General features: G+C 39.4%; 1 protein-coding gene across 7 annotated transcripts in view; it reads left to right on the top strand.

The window, feature by feature from the left end:
- Positions 1-25,026, top strand: part of CUL1 (cullin 1) — a 105,263-nt gene that overhangs the window by 51,640 nt on the left and 28,597 nt on the right. For all 7 annotated transcript variants that reach the window (XM_009204112.4, XM_009204114.3, XM_009204115.3 and 4 more), the window contains exons 3-9: positions 6,955-7,129; positions 10,309-10,476; positions 12,814-12,864; positions 13,064-13,154; positions 13,847-14,010; positions 19,749-19,911; positions 20,797-20,927. In XM_009204112.4, coding sequence (XP_009202376.1) covers positions 6,955-7,129; positions 10,309-10,476; positions 12,814-12,864; positions 13,064-13,154; positions 13,847-14,010; positions 19,749-19,911; positions 20,797-20,927 — 943 coding nt within the window. The remainder of the gene's footprint in view (positions 1-6,954; positions 7,130-10,308; positions 10,477-12,813; positions 12,865-13,063; positions 13,155-13,846; positions 14,011-19,748; positions 19,912-20,796; positions 20,928-25,026) is intronic.

Genomic DNA, 25,026 nt, shown 5'->3' with positions numbered 1-25,026 from the left:
TAAATACCCTTTAGTGTATAGGTGAACTGAAAAAAATAATAATCGACGTACTCTCCCAGGAAAGCAACTAGTAAAGGATTTAAGCTGCGCTCTGGATGTAAGGAGAGTGGGGAAAAGTCTGTCTTTAGAATAAAGGAACAAAACACTATGGAAAACAAGACAGGTTTTTAAAAGAGAAATTCTGTAAACGTAAAATGAAGCCATTAAAATTAAACAGTAAATCTGACACAACTGAAAGAGAATCACTTAACCAGATGGCAGATCAAGGAAAATTAGAAAATTTGAACAAAGATAAAGTGATAGAAGATCATTGAAGACTTTCAACCGAGGTATAGAAGGTAACATGAAAATATCTCACATACTCGTAATAGAAGAGCTAGGAGAAAATAGGGGACCAGAAATATTTGAAGAGGTAATAGAATCTTTCAGAATTGTAAGGCAAAGTGGGCATGTCATATTTTAAGGTAATTAACCATTTCGAGAATGTGTAACTCCAAAATAAAACAAGAGCTATAAGGGAACAAGTAAACTACCATTCCAGTAGAAGGGGAAAGGGAGGAAAACCAGAAACGTAGAAAAAGAGTTAAAATAGATAATACAAAATAGGATGGTAGAAATTAATCCAAATAACAGTATAAAACAGTTTACCTAAAACCAAACTCATCTATCAGATAATATTACTCAATTTTTAAAAAATTGACTTCAGTAATGAAGTCAATTATGCTGCGGTGGTTTACAGTAGACACACCAAAACACAGAAACAAAGGTTGAAAATAAAGGGCTGGAACAAAGACATTTAAGGAAAATTCTAACCGAAAGATAGGTATGATAATATCAGATACCATAAGTTTCTAAGGCAGTATCGTTAGGAATAAACATGGTTACTTCCTAGTGACAAAAGGTACAGGTTACCAGGAATGTAATTTCAAATATGTATATTAGTTAACACTGCCTCAAAATATGACAGATATTTTAGAGAATTATAAGATAAATTGATAAAACTATTGGGAGATTTCACTAAAAATTTCTTGGTAATTAATAAACAGACAAATCAGAAACAATATAGAAGATCTGAAAAACAGAGTTGACCAGCTCTAGTGGGTCCCCGTATCCAACAGAAGTGCGCATTCTTTTTAGGCACATGTGAAATAATGGCCTACGCTGTTCTGGCCCAGCAGAAATTACATACTTGGCAACAAGTCTCATCACATTTTAAAGAAACTATCAAAAAGATAACATTCTCATGTTTCTGCAATTTAATTTTAAAATAAAATAAAATTTTTTTGAAGGTAAAAGAATACATTTTGGAAATCTAAACTGTTTAACTCAGAACATTGGAAAAGAGAAAATATAACTGAATGATAAGGAAAATATATACACATAAGATTTATGTGATGCAGCCAAGTGGCATGTAGAAGAAACTCTAGTATAAGTTTTTCATATACTTTCCATGTAGTATGAACATTTTATATAAGTATTTTAAATGCTTATTTAAAACAAATTATAAAGTTAACCAAAACAAGGATTTGTAGAGAAAAAGCATATGTAAGGAAAGAAGTAGGCCAGGCATGGTGGCTCACGCCTATAATCCCAACACTGTGGGAGGCACAGGTGGGCAGATCACCTGAGGTCAGGAGTTCGAGACCAGCCTGACCAGTGTAGAGAAACCCCGTCTCTACTGAAAACATGAAAATTAGCCGGGCGTGGTGGTGTGCGCCTGTAATCCCCATTACTCAGGAGGCTAAGGCAGGAGAATCACTTGAACCCGGGAGACAGAGATTGCAATTAGCCGAGATTGCGCCACCACACTCCAGCCTGGGCAATGGAGCAAGACTCCATCTCAAAAAACAAAAAAAGGAAAGTGAAAAGGTACAGAAATGAAATAAAGATACAGTAATGAAAATTATTAAAACCCAAAATAGTTCTTAAAAAAACTAACAGACAAGCGTCTGGCAAAATTAATGATAAAAAGAATGGCTTTGAAGTGCCACACCCTGCACCCATCTAAAACAGCAAACTTAATCCATAAATGCGTGTGTCTGCTCCACCGACTGGCCATTTCCCCCTCTCTCTCTGGCCTCCCTACTCCCTGAGACACAACAACATTGAATTGAGGCCAATTGATAACCCCCACAATGGCTTCAAAGAGTGTTCAAGTGAAAGGAAGAGTTGCATGTCTCTCACTGTAGATCAAAAGCTAGCAACAATTAAGCTGAATGAGGAAGGCATGTTGAAAGCTGAGACAGGCCAAAAGCTAGGCCTCTTGTGCTAAAAGGTTAGCGAAATTGTGCATGCAAAGGAAAAGTTCTTGGAGGAAATTAAAAGCACTGCTCCAGTGAAAGCACAAATGATAAGAAAGCGAAACAGCCGTATTGCTGATAAGGAGAAAGTTGGAGTGGTCTGGATAGAAGATCAAACCAGCCACAGCGTTCCCTTAAGCCAGTGCCTAATCCAGAGCAACGCCCTAACTCTCTGCAATTCTGTGAAGGCTGAGAGAAGTGAGGAAGCTACAGAAGGAAAGCTAGAAGCTAGCAGAGGTTGGTTCATGCGATTAAAGAAAAGAAGCCATCTTTTATAACAGTGCAAGGTGAAGCAGCGAGTGCTGATGGAGGACAGCAAATTAGCCAGAAATCTAGGATCATTGATGAAGGTGGCTGCGTAAGCAACAGATTATTTATTTATTTAATTTTGAGACAGAGTGTCACTCTGTCACCCAGGCTGGAGTGTAGTGACATAATCTCAGCTCACTGCAAGCTCCGTCTCCCAGGTTCACACCATTCTCCTGCCTCAGCCTCCCAAGTAGCTGCGACTACAGGTGCCCGCCACCATGCCCAGCTATTATTATTATTATTATTTTTTTTTTGTATCTTTAGTAGAGACAGGGTTTCACCGTGTTAGCCAGGATGGTCTTGATCTCCTGGCCTCGTGATCCGCCTGCCTCGGCCTCCCAAAGTGCTGCCAATTCTTAAAATTTTGAGTCTTAAAATTTTGTGTCCTTGTAGCCTCAGCCTGGTGATAAGCCTTCCTTGGACCTCTTGACACAGAAACTAGAGCCTCTCACGTCCTGCACACTCTGGAGGCCTCTTGCCCCCAGGAGGGTCACACACTCAGCAGCAGCTCGCTCTGTAAGTCTCACCGTCCCCACACAGCCTGCACCCCCAAGGCCTTCTGCCCTGCTGGTGCCCCGACTCCCACTGCACGTCCTTCTATTGGAAGGAGATGCCACCTAGGACTTTTTTTTTTTTTTTTTTTTTAATTTAGGTTCTAGGGTATACGTGCACAACGTGCAGGTTTGTTACATAGGAATACATGTGCCATGTTGGTTTGCTGCACCCATTAACTCGCCATTTACATTAGATATTTCTCCTAATGCAATCCCTCCCCCAGCCCCCCACCCCATGACAGGCCCCGGTGTGTGATGTTCCCCGCCCTGTGTCCAAGTGTCCTCATTGTTCAATTCCCACCTGTGAGTGAGAACATGCAGTGTTTGGTTTTCTGTCCTTGTGATAGTTTGCTCAGAATGATGGTTTCCAGCTTCATCCATGTCCCTGCAAAGGACCTGAACTCATCCTTTTTTATGGCTGCATAGTATTCAATGCCACCTGGTACTTTCATGGCTAGAGAGAAGTTAATGCTTGTGTCAAAGCTTCAGAGGACAGGCTGACTCTCTTAGGGGTAAATGTAGCTGGTGACTTTGTTGAAAGGAGTGTTCACTTACCATTCTGAAAATCCTAAGGCCCTTAAAAGAACTGTGCTAAGTCAAGCCAATGTGGTGGCATGTGCCTGGATTTTCAGCTTCACAGGAGGCTAAGGTGGGAGATCACTTCAGACCAAGAGTTTGAGGCAGTAGCATGCTATGATCATGTCTGTGAATAGCCACTGCACTCCAGCCTGGGCAACATAGTGAGATCCTGTCTCTTAAAAAAAAAAAAAACAAACCTCTGCCTATGCCCTAGAAATGGATATTAAAACCATGATAAACCACAGTATGAATGCATGGCCAAGGTTGTAGTCAAGGAAAACTCATGCACTACAGGGTGCTGGACAGCCGCTTTGTAGCACCAAGTTGGCAACTCTTAATAAAGTTAAACCTACCACTTTGGGAGGCCGAAGCAGGAGGATTGCTTGAGCCCAGGAGTTTTGGACCAACCAGGGCAACATAGCAAGACCCCAACTCTACAAAAAAATTGTTTAAAAGGGCCTGACAAGGTGGCTCACATCTGTAATCCTAGCAATTTTGGGAGGTCGAGGCAGGTGGATTGCCTGAGCTCAGGAGTTCAAGACCAGCCTGGCCAATACAGTGAAATCCTGTCTCTACTAAAAATACAAAAATTAGCTGGGAATGGTGGCAGGTGCCTGTAATCCCAGCTACTCTGGAGGCTGAGGCAGGAGAATCGCTTGAACCTGGGAGGTTGCAATGAGCCAAGACCGCATCACTGCACTCCAGCCTGGGCAACAGAGTGAGACTCTGTCTCAAAAAAAAAAAAAAAAAGAATATACGTCTCTTGTCACTTAGTATTTATGTGCTCCAAGAAACTTGTACATGTATGCAAGGAGACCTGCTAGTTTTATTCTTTGCAGCTTTGTAAATACACACAAAAAAGGCACCTGCCAAAAGGACCATTATCAAGGTCCACCACCAAGAGAGTTGATAAAGTTTTGTAAATGTGTGTTACACAGTATATTACAGCTGTGGCTCTGTCAAATACCATCAAAAACAAATGACAGAGCAAATGTACATGTTATAGTTTGTGTAATTTAAAAATGTAAAACATGGCCAAGCACGGTGGCTCACACCTGTAATCCCAGCACTTTGGGAGGCTGAGGCGTGCGGATCATCTGAGATTGGGAGTTTGAGACCAGCCTGACCTACATGGAGAAACCTCATCTCTACTAAACATACAAAATTAGCCAGGTATGGTGGCGCCTGCCTGTAATCCCAGCTACTTGGGAGGCTGAGGCAGGAGAATCGCTTGAACCCGGGAGGCAGAGGTTGTAGTGAGCCAAGATCACACCATTGCACTCCAGCCTGGGCAACAAGAGTGAAACTCCATCTCAAAAAAAAACAAAACAAAATGTAGGACATGTGAAATATATTTGATATATATTTATCCAGCAAAATATAAAAACAGAAATTATACATACCCAAACATGGTGGTGTTTGCTAGGGTAAGAGGAAGGAGTGGGATGAAAGAAGAGAACATAGTACTTCACTTATAACCTGTAATATTTTATTTTCTCAAAAGTTGAGGGGGGCTGTAGGTGGAATATGAGACAAGTGTGGGAATGCAGTAAGATCTATCAAAACTGGGTCATGAGTATACAGTAGTTGCTTATTGTAATCTGTGATTCTCTGTACAATTGAAATAGTTAATAAAATTTTTCATTGTTTTAAAATATAGTTCTTTGATTACTACCTAGATTGGTGGAGTATTTTATTAGATTTGGGGGCATTAGTATGTATTTATTTACCTTTTAGATTTTCTGTGGTATATTTTGTTCATGTTTTCATAGAGGTTCTTTTTTTTTATTGCTTTAAATTACCTTAATTTATTACAGAAAGTTAGTTTAAGGTATTTCATCTTAATCTATAATTTTGAATCTGTTTGTTTGTTTGTTTGAGACAGAGTCTTGCTCTGTCGCCCAGGCTGGAGTGCAGTGGCGTGATCTCGGCTTCCTGCAACCTCCACCTCCTGGGTTCACGCCATTCTCCTGCCTCAGCCTCCCGAGTAGCTGGGACTACAGGTGCGCACCACCACGCCCGGCTAATTTTTTTGTGTGTTTTTAGTAGAGACATGTTGTGGGAAGTCAGGGACCCCAAATGGATGGGATTTCACTGTGTTAGCCAGGATGGTCTCGATCTCCTGACCTCGTGATTCCCCCATCTCGGCCTCCCAAAGTGCTGGGATTACAGGCGTGAGCCACCACGCCCAGCCTGAATTCATTTTTTTGTATGACCTTACTTAGAAACAGCCACTGCAACCTGAGAATAGATAAGTGTTCACATATATATTCTTGGTTTTACTGTTTTAGCTTGTATATTTTAAATCCTAATCCATTTGTAATGTATTTTGGAATATAACATGGAATATTTAGAAATATCTTGCCTCGTGCCATTTATTAGATAATCTTTTACCCACTGTCTTGAAGTATCTTTATATAGTAAATTCTTAATTATACCAGAATATTGTTTTGTTCTGTTTTGTTGATCTTTCTGAGTATAAGTATCTTTCCGTTCATTTTAGGCAATTAATAATACACACAGATAAGCTCATCATATTTAAAGGATACAACAGAACATGGTGGTTCTCTGCCCTGCCCGTCCCCATCTTCTCATTCTCTGCACTCCCCCTACAGATGCAGCTGTTTTGCAGTCAGCTGTGTCTGCTGTGGTTTATACATCTCTGTATTTCTCAGTAGTGTGTGGACACTGCTGCCATTGACTGATAAGTTTTAGACGTTCTACGACTATTGTAATATAAGGACTTGGCTCTCTAAGTCATTTTAAAATAAAGTTTGTGTTATTTCAGTATTTAGAATGTGTGCCTCTGAAAAAGTTACAGCTGAGCATCATAATAGACAGTGCTTGTTGTTAGCTGTTTGCTTTTCCAGGAGTCAGTGATTGCATTTTCCTTTTGGGACAGTTTTCCACAAGGTCAGTCACATTAGATAATGTAAAAGGTCCAGATTTTTTTATTGGCAGCCTCCCTCCTGGAATGTTCCCTTCTCCACCTTGGCGGCGTTGCTCTCAAGGCCTACCAAGAACCTTGTGAATGGGGCTTGTTGCCTTTAGCTTATGGATAGTGTGAATGGGATCTTTGTTCCACTCTAGTTTTTAACAGGTTTTGGTTGATACATTGGGAATGCACTGGTAATGAAATATAAGAAAATATGTTTATGTTAATGACCGTTAACGTCTGTGATATATGTTGGTTTCCTTAACTTCTCTCCAAGTCATGTTTATAACTACTGTACTAGTGTTCACCAGTCAAACCAAGCACGAGGAGCTGGAGTTCCTCCTTCTAAGTCGAAAAAGGGGCAGACACCTGGAGGAGCTCAGTTTGTTGGCCTGGAATTGTATAAACGACTTAAGGAATTTTTGAAGAATTACTTGACAAATCTTCTTAAGGTAAGATGTTTCACATATATACTGAGTATTCATAACAGGATATTTAAAAAAGGAGTGAAATAGTGGTTCTAACTTGTTAAATCTTTCACTGTCATCTGTTATGTTTTAGACACTAATGTGGGTGACAGTGTTTTGCTATTGCATAGTCTTTTACCTACTGTGAATATGAAATCATCATAAACTATATTCTGGGGTTTTGTTTTTTCGAGATGGAGATCTCACTATGTTGCCTAGGCTGGATTTTTGATCTCCTGGGCTCAAGTGATCCTTCCACTTCAGCTTCCTGAGTAGCTGAGACTCTGCAAATTCTTACCGCTGTGCCCAGCTCATTCTGTTTTTTAAAATTAGAAAGCTTTGATAACCTTTTAGCATAATAGTACCTTCCTTAAGTTACCAACCATTTTGGATTTGGTGGTTAGAAGTGATTAACTTTTTTATTTAAAGCAAATACATATTCATATTACCTGCATTTACTGTAAACCCAACGTGGGGTTCCCTGTCAGGTGTATAAATAATTGTAAGGTTATTCAGTCTTGGAAACCATGTTTTTCAAATGTGATCTTGCTCTTTACACATGGTTGTGAAGGTTTTTTTTTTTTATCTTTTCTTTTCCTTTTTTTTTTTTTTTTTTAAGACAGGGTCTTGTTCTGTCACCCAGGCTGGAGTGCAGTAGTCCAATCACAGGTCATTGCAGCCTCCAACTCCTGGGCTCAAACAATCCTCCCGCTTTAGCCTTCTGAGTAGCTAGGATTACTGGTATGTACCACCATACCCAGCTCCCAGCTAATTTTTAAATCTTTTGCAGAATCAGGGTCTCTTTATGTTGCCCAGGCTGGTCTCCAACTCCTGGGCTCAAGCAGTCCTCCTGCCTCCGTCTCCCGAAGTGTTGGGATTACAGGTGTGAGCCACAGTGCCTGGCCATGACGTGTATTTCAAAACTGCTGTGAAGTTGTGCTCGTGACTAGGATGAGTTTCACTGTGAATATCCATTTCCTTCTAGCATAGGTCCCTCCCACTCCAAGCCTTTGGTTGGGCAGTGGTGGAGTCTTTTCCCCTTCATCTCCCGCCTTTTTCTTCCTTGGTCTTCATCCTTTGTAGCAAAGGCAGTGTGACTCCTTGTATCTAGCCACAAGATGAGCAAGTGGGTCCTTCATCTGGTTCTACACTGTCACAGAGTGAAGACATCTATACTCTCAACCCAGGGAAATTTGCAGGAACTCTTCTGTGTATATATTTTAAATATTTTTGATTTACACGATGTGCAGAAATTTCTGCATGCTGCAAAATTGTTTTACCTAATTTATTTTTACAAGCTAATTGAAGACTTTAAAACATCATGCTAACAGACTGTATGTAGTTGGCTGGCCACAAGTTGTGACTAGTGTATTATTTTCGTCTTCCTCACATGGTGTTTCTAAGGTCTTGCTGAAGCCACTGTTCTTTTTATTCATAACACATTGTAAAGTGAATGTTCTAATTATTCTTTAGTACTAAAGTAAGAAACAGTGTATTGTGCTAAGTAATAATGTTGATGACCATGCCTTCAGTGATATTTTTGCATTTTAAAAAGGTCAGGTACCATCAACCAAAATAGCTTAGCTTTACATTTTAAAGTTCATTTCATATTACTTAAATTTAAATGAACAAAAAATTATGTGTGTCAAGAGATGATCAGGTTTTTACATGGCTTGTTCAGTCACTCATGTACCTTATACAGGTGGAGCTTCAAGTCTGTCGTAGCCATTTAGTTTTCACTGAAGACACTGAGGCTCAGAGAAGCCAGTGGGCTTGCCCCAGCCCTTCCTGCAGCCCTTCCGCCCCCACCTTCCTCTTTTGTGCTTCTCTGCTCCACACACCTAAATGGCAGTGCTGCCATACAGTGCCATTAACGTTTTTTTTTGTTGTTTTTTTTTGTTTGTTTGTTTGTTTTGAGACGGAGTCTTGCTCAGTCGCCCAGGCTGGGGTGCAGTGGCCAGATCTCAGCTCACTGCAAGCTCCACCTCCCGGGTTCACGCCGTTCTCCTGCCTCAGCCTCCCGTGTAGCTGGTACTACAGGCGCTCGCCACGGCGCCCGGCTAAGTTTTGTATTTTTAGTAGAGACGGGGTTTCACCGTGTTAGTCAGGATGGTCTCGATCTCCTGACCTCGTGATCCGCCCATCTCGGCCTCCCAAAGTGCTGGGATTATAGGCGTGAGCCACGGCGCCCGGCCGCCATTAACGTTTTTAAAGGGTAAAGCTTACTTTGTAGATGCCATTAATCCCTAAGAAAAAATTTCAAGTTAGTCTCCTTCAAATAAAAATTCGTGACTCGAGTTGTGGAAATCTGGATAAAAATAATTTTGGTAAATGCACATTTTCTTTATGAGGGCTTGTTAAAGAGGAAGTATTGTTATACTATCGTACTCACATTATTTTTACAGATTACCACAAAAAAGTGTTTTGATGGTTTTTAAGAAGGAAGAAGATACATTTAAAAATTGAATAGTATTAGCCTCGTTGTCTGAATTGCTGAGTAGGACATGTTGATTTGATTTCTTTTTTGCGGGGGAGGGGGAGCGGCAGAGTCTTGCTCTGTTGCCCAGGCTAGAGTGCAGTGGTAGGATCTTGGCTCACTGCAGCCTCCGTCTCCTGGGTTCAAGCGAGTCCCCTGCCTCAGCCTCCCGAATAGCTGGGACTACAGGCATGCACCATCACGGCCAGCTAACTTTTGTATTTTTAGTAGAGACAGGGTTTCACCATGTCGGCCAGGCTGGTCTTGAACTCCTGACCTCAAGTGATCTGCCCACCTTGGCCTCCCAAAGTGCTGGGATTACAGGTGTGAGCCACTGTACCTGGCCAATTTTTTTTTAAACAAAATATTAAAAATACAGATGATTTTGAGGTAAATTTCTTAATAAAAAGGAATTACCTGCATATCAAATGTTCAGGGTACTTTTTTTGAGTGTTTGTGGATATTTAATACCATGAAAAATGTTCCTGTTTAATTTGAGATGAAAGAATTGTTTTTACTATATTCTTGTGAGTTTATTAGCATGTTTTTGTATACAGAATAATTTAAAGAAGCCATCTAAAATCACATGTATCAATGTATTTTAATACAGTAGATGTTACTCACTTTTATTTTTAATTTATAATGTGACAAATTAGTCATCTTAAAGCTTTAGTTAACTTGTGTTTAGGATGGAGAAGATTTGATGGATGAGAGTGTACTGAAATTCTACACTCAACAATGGGAAGATTATCGATTTTCAAGCAAAGTACTGAATGGAATTTGTGCCTACCTCAATAGACATTGGGTTCGCCGTGAATGTGACGAAGGACGAAAAGGAATATATGAAATCTATTCAGTAAGAGTTTTGTTTTAAATGTGTTTTTTTAAAATGATAAATTGTCTTTTAGTAAGAGAATCTAGGCAAATATTAAGCTTTTTTCAGAGTAGTAAACTAATTTTCATTGTTTTATCAATAAATGTCCCTTAAATATTTTTTAGCAAGAAAGTAGAGGAATGGGTAAATTGGAGTTCTAAAATACAATTTGTCCACTTCTGCATTTGCTTTTTAAAAATTTCTTCTTTAATTACCTGACCCTACCATCACAATTTGCATGGAACTGCCTGAGTTTTCTCACTGAAAGTCCTGAGTCCTGGCAGTCCCAGGCAAATCAGGTGCCATACCTGAGGGCGAGCCCTGAGGATTAGCCCTCCCATGCTTTATAGTCTGGGAAACCCTGCTTCAGGGAGAGGACCCTGAATTAATTACTAAATCACTCTCATTAATATATGTTGCTTCAGTCAGCAAAAGGGGTTTTTTTGTCCATTGGCTTTCAAAGTATGGTCCTATATTTGTCTGTTTTCATAACTTCTGATAAAAAACTGCCTGAGACTGGGTAATTTATAAAGAAAAGTTTAATGGGCTCAACAGTTCCACGTGGCTGGGAAGGCCTCATAATCATGGCAGAAGGCACATCTTACATGGTGGCAGGCAAGACAGAATGAGAGCCAAGCGAAAGCAGAAACCCTTATAAAACCATCAGATCTTCGTGAGACTTATTCACTACCATGAGAACAGTGTGGGGGAACCACCCCCATGATTCAGTTCTCTCCCACTGAGTGCCTCCCGCAACATGTGGGAATTATGGGAGCTATAGTTCAAGGTGAGATTTGGGTGGGGGCATAGCCAAACCGTATCAGGTCCCCAAACCTGCTCTGTCAGCATCACCTGGGGACTTGTTAGAAATGCACATTCTTAGGCCTCATCCTAGACTTAAGGAGAAACTCTGGAGATGGGGCCCAGCAATGTTTTACTAAGCTCTCCAGACAATTCTGATGCATGCTCCAGTTTGAGGACCAGTGTTCTAGAGCAGTGGGGAGGACTCCGAAGCTCTCCAGACAATTCTGATGCATGCTCCAGTTTGAGGACCAGTGTTCTAGAGCAATTAAGGGAGGACTCAGAAGCTCTCCAGACAATTCTGATGCATGCTCCTGTTTGAGGACCAGTGTTCTAGAGCAATTAAGGGAGGACTCAGAAGCTCTCCAGACAATTCTGATGCATGCTCCAGTTTGAGGACCAGTGTTCTAGAGCAATTAAGGGAGGACTCAGAATAGTCTGTTCGTGATCAACACAGGCAATGCCCTTTAAAACTAGTTTTGTTAAAATGTCAGATTCTACATAAAGAAGTTAATCACCATATCCAAGAATGTTGCTATAATAGCAATACTTTGTAGCTTCACTTTTGACAAATTTAAAAGAAAAACATAATGCTGGTTGCAGTGGCTCATGCTTGTAATCCTAGCAGGTTGGGAGACCGAGACAGGAAACCAGCCTGGGCAGCATAATGAGACCTACAAAAAAATGTATCCAGGCATGGTGAGGCACCTATAGTCCCAGCCACACATGAGGCTGAGGTGGGAGGATCGCTTGAGCCCAGGAGGTGGAGGGTGCAGTTAGCCATGATCGTACCACTGGACAGAGTGAGATCCTGTCTAAAGAAAAAAAAGAAAAGAAAGAAAAGCATAATGTATCCCGGATGCATGACTTGTTTTTATTGTTTGTGTAGCTCCAGTTTCTATACCAAAATTGTTAATTGCTTCATAATGATACTTTGCTATGTAGTTAATCTGGTTCTAACAAAACTTTCTAGGTTTAGTTGTTTGATTTGGGGTTTTTGTGCTTCCCCTTTAACATTTTGTTTATTTTTTTAACTGACAAAAATGTGTACACCATGCCTTTTTGAAATATGTGCGTATTGTGGAATAGCTAATGGGATTTTTTTTCTTTTTCACATATAAATGCTTTCTTGAGACTCAAAAGTTGTTAGTATAGGAATCAGGATGATCTTGGTTCATTTCCTTTTGGAAACCTGCTTGACCTAAATGTGTACCCTACAGTAACATCACAGACTCCTAAAAATCATTACGGTTTTTAAACTTTTCCTATACTGTTTTCAACAACAGTTAAAGAAAATATAAATAAAGAAGTTGAGCTGACAAATGTCTGTGCTTGGATACCTCTTGAAGTTGTTGACTCTAGAGAGTGGCTTTCTGATTTCATCATGATAGCAGATTTTGACCAACTTGTAATCTAGAAATTTTGATGAAGTAATTTGAGATTTAGATTATTTCCTATGACTTCAATCTTGGAAAAACATAGTAAAAGTATAGATATTTTGTACTTTTTTTTCTCCAGCTTGCATTGGTGACTTGGAGAGACTGTCTGTTCAGGCCGCTGAATAAACAGGTACCTACTGGTGTAAGCGTGTGTGTGTGCGTGTTCCTTTTAAAATCCCTTCACAGTTTCGTTGCTTAGCCTTTGTCTGCTCACTCCTTTGGATTATCCCATCTTACATTGTTTAATGGCTGTGAATGTTTAAGGGATATGTAGTAATATATATCATATTCTATAACCTGTGTAATATTTTTCTACATCCTTTCTAAAGGTAACAAATGCTGTTTTAAAGCTGATTGAAAAGGAAAGGAATGGTGAAACCATCAATACAAGATTGATTAGTGGAGTTGTACAGTCTTACGGTAAATAATTTCCCTTTAGTTTATTCAAAGTTTCCACATCAAATGGCAATTATGACAATGCTCTAACAGATTTCACTTTAAAATATTTTCATATTATAAAGGACATTGTTAGCATTTACGAAGGTACTTCTCTTTCTTTTTAAGTCAGTGTGACTTTGTTTTTATCCATCATAAAAGCTGTTTGATCCGTGTGCCTTAAGGAAATTTTGATGAAATAGACATTTTAATTATTTTCTTTTCTGGTCTCGTAGTGGATTACTGGACATGTTAGAGTGTGAGCTCAATGATAACCAGAAATCTATATCAGCTTGAAAAATTGAGATTGAGAAACTGATAAAGTAATACAATGTCTTAAAAACTTGGGTAGCATTGTATTTCTTTGCAAATTTAAAATTAGTTATTTTTATTGCCTTTGGAAATATAAAAGTTCTCTAAAGGAACTTCATCATAATTTTGAAGCATACCTGGCCATGGGTCAGAATTACTTGCTTTTTATACATCTTGGATTTTTTTCCTTTTTTATTTTATTGAAAGAGTGTACTTTAATACTAGTGAGTAAGAGTTACTTATGTCCTGCCATTTCACATTTACCTTTTAAACATAACTTAAACTGAATGCTACACCTAAGTATATTCTGTGAAATATAACCAAAAAAATAGGGTAATTGAAATATAGCTCATATTCATTTCTAGTGGAATTGGGGCTGAATGAAGATGATGCATTTGCAAAGGGCCCTACGTTAACAGTGTATAAAGAATCCTTTGAATCTCAATTTTTGGCTGACACAGAGAGATTTTATACCAGAGAGAGTACTGAATTCTTGCAGCAGAACCCAGTTACTGAATATATGAAAAAGGTAAGCTTCAATATAGTACTTTAAGTAGACTTAAGTTAAAGTCATTGCTACTCAAGTGAGTTCTTTTTAGCATATACAGCTTTCTTTACAAGTCATTTGTTGGGCATTGTTTTTCTATAGTGTCTTCATCAGGTGCAAGTGCTTCTCCTAATTCTCCAAGGAGCTTCTGTAAATTAATTTGGTAATCATGACTAAGAGTTCTCCTTGCTGTTCTAAGGATATAACCATAATAGCTACATGACTTTTTTTAACTGTTTATCCTAGAATGTGGATTTGTATATAATGGGCATAACAGTCACGTCAATGAGAAAATTTTAAGAAACAAATATTCTTAGATTTGCAAACTTGAAGCTTCTCCTTTTTTGCTTCTAAAATACCCCTAAGAATCTGTTACATAGCTTTCAGGATTATATTAGATGAAAGGTTCTTCTGAAACTAGGATTTAAATTCTAATATGAGAGGATGGCTATCCTCCCACTTCAACCTCCAGAAGTAATGGGATTAGAGGCGTGAGCCACCACACTCAGCTAATTGTTTTATTTTTGTAGAGATAGGTTGCCCAGGTTGGTCTCAAACTCTTGGGCTCAAGTGATCCTGCCACCTGGGCCTCCCAAATTACTGGGATTACAGATGTGAGTAACCATGGCCCACTGATAATAAAGATCTAGCAGAATTACTACTCTTTGTTCTCTTTCTTAGAAATGTAGATATCCCGGCCGGGCGCAGTGGCTCACGCCTGTAATCCCAGCACTTTGGGAGGCCGAGGCAGGTGGATCACCTGAGGTCAGGAGTTTGAGACCAGCCTGACCAAGGTGGTGAAACCCCGTTTCTACTAAAAATACAAAAAAATTTAGCCGGGCGTGGTGGCGCATGCCTGTAGTCCCAGCTATTCAGGAGGCTGAGGCAGGTGAATCACTTGAACCTGGGAGGCGGAGGTTGTAGTGAGCCGAGATTGTGCCACTGCCCTCCAGCCTGGATGACAGAGTGAGACTCCGTCTCAAAAAAAAAAAAAAAAAAAAAAAAGAAATACAGACATCCTGGATTTAGACTCTAAGGAATGACATAGGTCTGGAGTCAGCAAACTTATCTTGTAAAGGGCTACATAGGAAATACTTTCGGCTTTGTGAGCTATGTGATCTCTTTTGCAGCTGTTCAACTCTGCCATTGCAGCACAAAGAAGCCAGTGGGATATGTACACCAATGAGTGTGGCCGGGTTCCAATAAAGCTTTATTTACAGAAAAAGGCAGGCAGGCCAAATTTGGCCTATGGACTACGGTTTGCTGACCCTTGACCTAGCTGTACTAGGACAGTGGTCCCCAACCCTTTTGGCATCACGGACGGCGGTGGGGGGAAGAAGGGGGATGGTTTGGGGATGAAACTGTTCCACCTCAGATCAAAGGAGCACACAACGTAGATCCCTCACATGCGTAGTTCACAACAGGGTTCGAGCTCCTATGAGAATCTAATGCTGCCCCTGATCTGACAGGAGGCAGAGCTCAGGTGGTAATACTCACTCATCTGCTGGTCACCTCCTGTTGTGCGGCCCAGTTCTTAACAAGCCACAGAGCCATACTGGCCCCCAGCCCAGCATTTGAGGACCCTTATACTAGGAGATCTCCAGGAGTCTGGATCTTTGCAAGCCTGACACCTGCTTGCCCTTTATTCCCTGTTCACTTGGAGCATGAATGGACTGCGGAATCTCTTTTCCATAAACTGAGATAGAAAGTCAATTAAAAGCAACAGCTCCGCTCTAACCTCATAGAGAAAGTTCTGTCTGGTTTGTTTGTGGTGACCTGAATGTGTTTTCCTATAGGAGATAGTGGTTATAAATGGGCTTAGAAGTTTGAAGTTGAAAGTCCTTGACAAATTTCTGCTATCTCAAAGTTTAACAAAAACGGAACTATTCAGAGTATTATACTGGGAATATTAATAGTTCCTTGTGTATAATGGTGGGCTAAATTGACTTTTGTATGCTGATCTGGAACCTAACCAGCTCACCCAGAGTTTCAAACAACTGCCTAACAAATGAACTTTTGAAACATAATCTGTTTTGAATGTTAGCATTGCCTGTAATTTCATTGTTTAATATGACAGTGTTGTATTCCTAAACACTTCTCTTATTAAACTCTGCTGTATGTGGTGATTCTTTTAAAACTTTATGTCCCTAAAGACCTCTTATCCAGATGCACATCCATGACAGTGGTGCGAGCCTGTTCTTTTTATGGGTTTATTAGAGGATTGTGGTCATCTCCTTTGTCCACACTGATGAAGTAGTAGTACTCTAGGGCAAGGAAACCAGTGTTTTAGGCTAGAACTACGGAAGCACTCCCAGAACAGGTAAATCTGTTTTGAACACCAGGCCTGACACCAAAGACAGTTGAGGAGCAAGGATTTCCAATGGCCTGGATGCGTCCAATCCAGCATGAGCCCTGCCTTCAAGGAAGCAATGTGCTTCCTACATCCTGGTTCCCATACAGGGGATTCATTTCTAGAGGAGTTAAAGGTTTGGCCCAAATCCACCTGGATCACACCAAACACTACTTCCATCACATTCTGAAAGTTGATAATGCAGAGAGTCTATAAGCGTAAGATTGGAATTTGACCATGTAATTCTGCTCTCATCCTATAGCCTTGCATCTCAAACTGTGCTATGAGTCTAGTTTTAAATCCCCACCCTACCATTTATTAGGGGGATGACCTTAATGCTTCTGTTCCTCAATTTCCTTAGCTGTAAAATGTGAATAATAATAATAGGTAATAATGCGGATTAAGTGAGCTTTAGTATTTACAAATTTTAACATGAGGTATTTATTTGTTAAAAGGTGCTTAGAATGGTGTGTGGCAAAGAGCAAGGCTAATGTATTTGGTATTACAAATATATATCCCACAAAACCTCCAGTGTATGCCTGGGAGGATGCAAAACCACAGGATAAAGGGTGGCAAATCTTACTTAATAACTTAGGGAGCAATTATGTTTACATTACAGCAAACATTCTATCAGGAAATAGAACAACATTGAGATAAAACGTGACCCTTCAAGAAATACTCTGCAAATTCTAGCCAGTTGAGAGCAGTTCAGATTCCCTGGGTTTGTGTTCACTTTTCTCTATTAGGAGTGTTTTAGAGGAAACATCTGGAATATTTGGCTTGTCTTTCCAAGGATGGCTTTGAAGAGTGAACCATGTTAGTGTTTCTGAAAGATTTGACTGTCTCATACAATTGAGACTGATCTGAGCTACAGAATCTCTGTATGACTAAGATTTCTAATGTCAATTTTTAAAAACTTTAAAAAAATACCATACTTCATTAATGTGCTTATCTTTTTTGGGTTTTCTTTTCCTTTTGTTTTTACTGAGAACAAATCCTCGTTGAATTAATAAAGACCATCTTTAATTACATATTTTATTTAGTCATTTGAATTTGACCTTGGTGTTCTAATACAACAGTCTGCCAAGTGCAGTGATGAGCAGGAGCCCCTTTGACTTGGAATCAATAGAGCACCTAAATGACTGTCCTTTCTGAAAGCTGATGACAATACCTACAGCCTTGGTTTCCTTGCCAATATATAAAATAAGCTAGTGTTGAGGCCCCTCGGCCATGAATGTTTCTGTAATCACCTAGGTACCTGTTCACTCTTCCTGCCCCTCAGCCCCTGCAGGAAGGGTCTGTAGACTAAGAGGTGGAGAGCTTTGCCTCTCAGAGGATGAATCAGCAATGGCATCAAAGCCTAATCTTTCATCTGGGAAGGGGTAAAAGTATGTTTTGCTGCCTGAGATGATTATGTTCTCCCGAGAAAGAGTTTTAACTTAAAACAGAAAAAGTGGTGCTGTTTGGTTTGCATGTTCTATATTCCACCAGCTTGAGGTTCTTGTTATCAGTGTTAGTGGAACATTAGATATGAAGCAGCATTTATTGTTTTAAAATAGCTTTATAATCAGAAAAACAAAATTACACATTAACTGTAGACTTTTTGGAAAATATAAATAACATAAACCTACAAGCCTGGGGCACTGTTGCTAATTATATAAACCACATTGGAATCATGGTATAGGTTTTTTGTATCTTGTTCACTAATGATTTGTTATTAGTAGTTGGTGTTTGTTTTAGTGGGTAATGATATTTCATTAACTGAACATACAATGACTCTGATTGGAAATGCAATAACTTCAAGCTTTTTTCTATTTCTTCACTTATGAGTTGTCTTCCTCATGTTTGTATTTGGAGGTACTCACTGCTTTGCTGGAGATCATTATATATTAAGAATATTGACCTTTTGATACATACTACAGATATTTTCCAAGTTTATTTTTCACATTTAGCTATTTAGAATGTGTAATAAGGTTCTGACTTAGGTGGTTTAAACAATTGTCCCATTATTATTAGTTCTTGATAGTACAAGTCCCACCCAATCATTTTTTCATTTTATGTTTTCTTGGCTCTTGAGTATTGATTCATTACCAGTTGAATTTTTCCAGATTTCTCCAAAATTATACTGAATTTGAAAATCTGGGCAAGGCACAGTAGCTGGACAGCCTATAATCCCAGAACTTTGGGAAGCCAAGGCAGGAGAATCGCTTGAAGCCAGGAGTTTGAGACCAACCTGAGCAACATAGTGAGACCTTGTCTCTAGAAAAAATTAAAAAGTTAGCTGGGTGTGGCGGCATGCACCTGTAGTCCCAGCTACAGAGGAGGCTGAGGCAGGAGGATCACTTGAGCCCAGGAGTTTGAAGCTGCAGTGAGCTGTGATTGTGCCACTACACTCCAGCCTGGGAGACAGGGCCAAGATCCTGTCTCTGAAAATAATATATTTTTTTAAAAAAATCATTTTGGGGAGTATTGGCATTTTTATAATTCAAAATATAATTCTCTTTATTCAGATCACCTGAATAATTTATTGAAATTTCTTCCTTGCTTTGATAATTTAGTAGTTTCTCTTTAAATTTTTGAGAAGTCTGATTTCTGATGATGATTTCCATGTAATCACTTCAGGGCTTATATTTGTGTGACTCTTGGCTTCAAGTAGTTTTTAATCTAAAGTAGCACATCTTAGTATCTGCACAGAAGATGCATTCATTTCTTAGAGTGGCAGAGACATTACCTCAAAAAGATGAAATACCACTGTCTGAGGGTTCAAATGGATGTAAAGACATTTGAACTGTTAATAATGATGATGTTGTTAGGGCACTTAAAAAGGAAATTTGGAATGGAAATACATATTGCAGAGAAAATGGCAGACATCAGTGGCTGTTTAAATATGGTTGTTTACTGTAAAATCAAAGAACTTTTTCCTTTTTCTTTCTTTCTGGTTTTTGAGAGAGTCTTGCTCTGTTGCCCAGGCTGAAATGCAGCAGCACAATCATAGCTCACTATATCCTTTAACTCCTAGGCTCAAGCCATCCTCCTGCCTCAGCCTCCTGAGTAGCTAGGAAGGACTACAGGTGCATGCCACACCTAGCTAATTTTTTTTTTTTTAGAGACAGGGTCGCACTGTGTTGCCCAGGCTGATCTCAAAATCCTGGCCTCAAGCAATCCTCCTGCCTCAGCTACGCAAAATGCTGGGATTTCAGGTGTGAGCCATCATGCCCAGCCCTCCCTTATTTTCTTAATCGTAGTTTATTAGAGCTGGCATGTGAATTTAATTTGCCATTATTCAATTTCCTTTAATTTACATATTAAAGAATTGTAACAGTTCTTTACCAATGAATCAAAACCATTCACTTGAATTAATTTTCTGCAGGCAGAGGCTCGTCTGCTTGAGGAACAACGAAGAGTTCAGGTTTACCTTCATGAAAGCACACAAGATGAATTAGCAAGGAAATGTGAACAAGTCCTCATCGAAAAACACTTGGAAATTTTCCACACAGAATTTCAGAATTTATTGGATGCTGACAAAAATGAAGGTGAGCCACAAGACTCATAAAACGTAGGTATTTATTATTATCTGCTGTTTTGATATTGCTTGAGATTCTAGACTCTCAAGTCAATGGTGTTACTTGCCCATGTCAGTCATTTTTAAAAAAGATGCATGTGTTTGTACGTCGTTATGTATCAATTTCAGACTTCTGCAGAGCATTTTGGTTTGACTTGAGGGAAGAGTGTATTTAGAGTATGACTTGCTGCATACACTTTAGCATTAAATGATGCTACCCTAAGTTTTTTCTTGACTGTTCTTCCTTTGAAAATTCTCTAAAATGAGGAGACCGTCATCTTATATTTCCCTTAACCACTCCCATGTTTTACCTGGGGCATGTTAGGAGCTCAATAAAAGGTTAAAGTTTGGGTTTTTCTTCTGTGGTCCTCACAAAGTAACCATATGCTATATACATGTCTTAAATGAAGAATTTAGGAGACCTTTTCTTAACTCATTTGTTTTTATAGTTGAGATAGAAATCCATATTCTCCTTAAATACATTCATTATTTTTAAACAAATATTTGAGTGCCTATTATGTGTCAGGCATAAATACTGTTTCAATCTTGAGAATTTTAGGAAGCATTAGAGATGTTTCTGATATATATATATATTTTTTTTGCTTATTCTTATGTTAGTGGTTTCTCATAGTAAGGAGGAAAATAAACTTACAATAGCATAATTTCATTGTTACTTTTAGCAAAATATACATATACCAAATAGAGAATATTTGGTTATAATTAAATGCTATTGGTTATTAAAGTCTAAAAACATGGTTATTGCAGAGTATTTTTCATCTCAGTATAAATACATAATTAGTAGAATGGATATGCAAAGTTTGTTTCAGTGCATAAAAGGGGTTTCTTCCTCTTTCAGATTTGGGACGCATGTATAATCTTGTATCTAGAATCCAGGATGGCCTAGGAGAATTGAAAAAACTGTTGGAGACACACATTCATAATCAGGGTCTTGCAGCCATTGAAAAGTGTGGAGAAGCCGCTTTAAATGTAAGTAAGATTTCACTGAAAATCAGTCACGCTGATTATTTCCACATGTGAACTGCAAGCATGTGTTATGCATCTCTACTTCCAAATCTAAGTGGTAACATTTTCATTAGAACTCTGAGAACCTTGCTTTGGCTTTATTTTTTTTCTTTGAAGCGGAGTCTCGCTCTGTCGCCCAGGCTGGAGTGCAGTGGCACCGTCTCGGCTCACTGCAAGCTTGGCCTCCTGGGTTCATGCCATTCTCCTGCCTCAGCCTCCCCAGTAGCTGGGACTATAGTCGCCCGCCACCATGCCTGGATAATTTTTGTTTTTTTAGTAGAGACGGGGTTTCACCATGTTGGCCAGGCTGGTCTCGAACTGCAGACCTCAGGTGATTTGCCCGCCTTGGCCTCCCAAAGTGCTGGGATTACAGGCTTGAATCATTACACCTGGCCGAGAAGAAAAGCTTCTAAAACACATTGGTTCTTACATCTGAATGCAGAAAGCTTCTCTTGTTTTGACTTTATTGTGCATAATGATTAATTATTTTTGATAGCATTATCAAAAATAGTGTTTTTTTAATCCTTCCTTTTCTGTTCTCTTTGGAAGGCTTCTTTTCCATGTTTAATATTGGAGTTGCTGCTGGCACTCAGTCGCCTCTAGGAATTATTAAAGGGTTGAGTATAAAGCTTTCCTTTAGGTTTTTAAAAACAATTTTATGCTGACAATATGGGAGGGAACTGGCTTAGCCGTGGATTTTGTGAAAAAGATCTCTAGGTTTTAGTAAAAACTTCAGTATGGAGTCCTCAGTGTCGGCACATACAGTGCCTTTACCGTGTGGGGATTCCAGAGCCTGGCCAGGCTGCCTGCACTCAGATCTCAGCTCCACCATCGACGGCTCTCTGACCCTTGGCGAGTTACTTCTGTCCCTGTCATTTCATTTTATTTTTATTTTTTTTAAATAGAGTGATAATATCCTCTCTCATAGGATATTTGTGAGTAAATAAAACATGTAAAGTGCTTAAATCAGGGCACTAATTGCTCAGCAGTGATGACTGCTACATGTTCTTATGAGTACACGCAATTTTTTTAATTTAAAAAACTCATTTAAAAATTACCCTTCAGTTTTTATGACTTTATTTCCAAGCTAAATGTTCCTTTAAAGGGCCTGATTCACACACACACACACCCCTCACCCCCTGTGATTCAAAAGGGGCCAATTTGGTGAAGACATTTTTTCAGTAATAGAAGATGCCTTCCCAATTGTTGATTCAGAACTCAATTTACCTATATGGGCAGCAGAGCCAAGTAAATTACTTGACTTTCCTTGAAATGAATTAAGTGGGAAGTCTGTTATTTCATCAGATAGATTAACGAAGCAGTTTTTGTTTTTTTCATGTAAATTGCTATATACTAGGTATGAGATTGGCCTTAGGGAACGCGTGTTCTATGTAAATATAGTTAGATTTAAAATAAACATGATAGCTGGGTGTAGTGGTGTGTACCTATAGTCCCAGCTACTCAGAAGCCTGAGGCAGGAGGGTCACTTGAGCCCAGGGGTTCGGGACCAGCCAGGGCAATGTAGTGAGACCCTGTCTCCTTTAAAAGGAAGAAAGGAAAAAAAAAAAGGCATTATAAATTACGTTTTCCGTTTTATAGGAAAGATGGGATATTAATTCTAATGTTCATCTTTTCCAAACCAAAGTAAGGTTCTAAATTGGAGAAATAATCAACTATGATTCTTATGTCCCATTGTTTTCTTTCTTGGATACAATCAGCTGCCTGATATTCTGGGCACTGAATAAATGCTGTCCGATTGACTTTGTCAGTGGGAGTCTTGAATCTGACATTTACCCAACTCGACCAGTTAAAGCAAAAGTATATACCTTCTATGTAAAATCATTTCTCTATTTGAGGAAGCTTCATCTGTCAGCAATGACAACACAAATAAACTGTCTTTACCAGCAGTTACATTTTATGAGAAATCAAGCTTTTAAACAATGCTTGTACTACTTAAATCTAAGCCACTTATTAACCTGAATTTAAGAACCAAAACAAGATTTTCCCCCATGAAGAAGAGTTATAGCTCAGTAAACCCATGTTGCATCCACCTTCACTCGCAAAAGTCATATATTAGTTTTTTTAGTAAGTTACTGATTCTATTTATTGTTTACATAAGAACTGTTTCTACACTGAACTCATGAAACTCTGGGTTTTTTAATTGTTGTGCTTATGAAGTAAAATGTTCAGGAAAGTAAATACTTTTCCAATTTTCTGCAAAAGGAATGTTTCCTGAAATCCACTTTTATTCTTATTTGTAAACTTGCCATTGGCTCCTCCTGTTGGAATGTTGTCTGACTGGTGTGTGGGTTCCTCGTGCCCTTCCCTGCTCTGGGCTCACGCTTGCTACCTCCATTCGCCATCTCTGGGAAAGCCCACAGAATTGAAGCTCAGAGGGAGCGTGGGTGCCTAGGCCATAGCCTGGCACACAGTAGGTGCTTGATTACTTACTGTAAGAAAGAAACACAGCTGCTAAAAAACAAATACTTTTAAATAGGTTTTAGTTTTTATCATTTATGCGGTAAATGTAGAAGACAGATTATAACCCAAACCATAATTATTTTCAAAAACCCACTGATTATGAAAAATCAGGAGAAAAAAAGGTTAGTAAAAGTTAGAATTATTGTACATGATTTTAAGTGGGATTGAATTACCTTGAGAACACAATTTTTAAAGTTTAAAAATTTTTGCCTAATTAAGTTGAATCATAGTGTACGAGAATCATTTGTAATTAGCATATTAAATGCCATAGAAGGCACTACGTAAGTGATTTTTTTAAGTGCAAAAAAGTGTAATATCAGTCCTGTGTCTTTCTCTGGACTAGAACACTATATATGTTACACTGAAGCTGTTATTGATGAAATAAACTCCTTTGAGAGGCCAAAAACAGTTTCTTATCTGGCTAGTCCTTTTATACCACTAATTTGGTTAGAAAACCGGTTTTACTGCTAATATCTGGCCTAGACTGAAATTCTTAGAGGTTTTCAGTTTATCATGTAAATCAAATATTTTTTGTGTTCGATGTTTTAGAACCTACTTACGAATTTTTCTTAAGGCATTTTGTTTTTTTCCTAGTTAAAACCAATTTAAAAATTAAAGGCTATTTCTGGAAAACTGGCTCAAAGGGAATTTCCCTCATGGCATCTCCCTCTCGCCACCTAAAAGCTGGCAGCCCTCAGTGAAGTGAAACTGAAGGGAGAGCCCTCCCAACCTGGGCGTCAGCGGGCGGGGACTGTCCATCAGGATTCCGCTCTGTTTGGAAGTGTCCTCTCCAGTCTTCAGAGAGCCTCATGATCAAGGGCATTTGTGCTCAACTGATATGTGAGGCAATCAGCCTATTGCTCTGGGGCGCCAGGAGGACTTTGGGAACTTTGCACACAAATATTCAAGGATGGGATTTAAAACTGGTTTCAAGCTGAGCAAGGAATAGGAGAAATGGCTTGTTTAATAGGCAGGTGACCCCATGCGTGATTGCTGGCCCAGGAACAGGTTGGGAATGTATCGAAAAATAATCTATATTAAAATACAGAAAGCGATGGCCCCCATCCACTTAGTGAGGCTTGAAGGGGAGCATCTTGAAAGCAGAGACCATTCCTTCCTGTGGTCATTTTACAAATAATTGAATGCCCACTGTGTGTGCCTGGCCCTGTGCTAGGCTCTTAATTTTTCTTAGTTGACCAAAGCAACTACAGTCTCCTACTTAGAATGGCTCACCTTAATGAGTTTTTTTACTTTAAAATGGCATAAAAGCAATAGGCATTTATGATACTCTCAATAAACTCATCATACATTGAAAATATTGTCACACACTGAGGTCCGGACGCAGTGGCTCACACCTGTAATCCCAGAATTTTGGGAGGCCAAGGCGGGCAGATCACCTGAGGTCAAGAGTTCAAGACCAGCCTGGCCAACATGGCGAAACCCCGTCTCTACTAAAAGTACAAAAATTAGCTGGGCGTGGTGGCGGGCATCTGTAATCCCAGCTACTCCAGAGGCTGAGGCAGGAGAATCATTTGAACCTGGGAAGCGGAGGTTGCAGTGAGCCAAGATTGCACTGCTGTAC

Source organism: Papio anubis, chromosome 4, assembly GCF_008728515.1.
Source record: "Papio anubis isolate 15944 chromosome 4, Panubis1.0, whole genome shotgun sequence".
Classification (NCBI taxonomy): domain Eukaryota; kingdom Metazoa; phylum Chordata; class Mammalia; order Primates; family Cercopithecidae; genus Papio; species Papio anubis.
The sequence above is the reverse complement of the archived record's forward strand: the minus strand, read 5'-3'. Positions and strand labels throughout refer to the sequence as shown.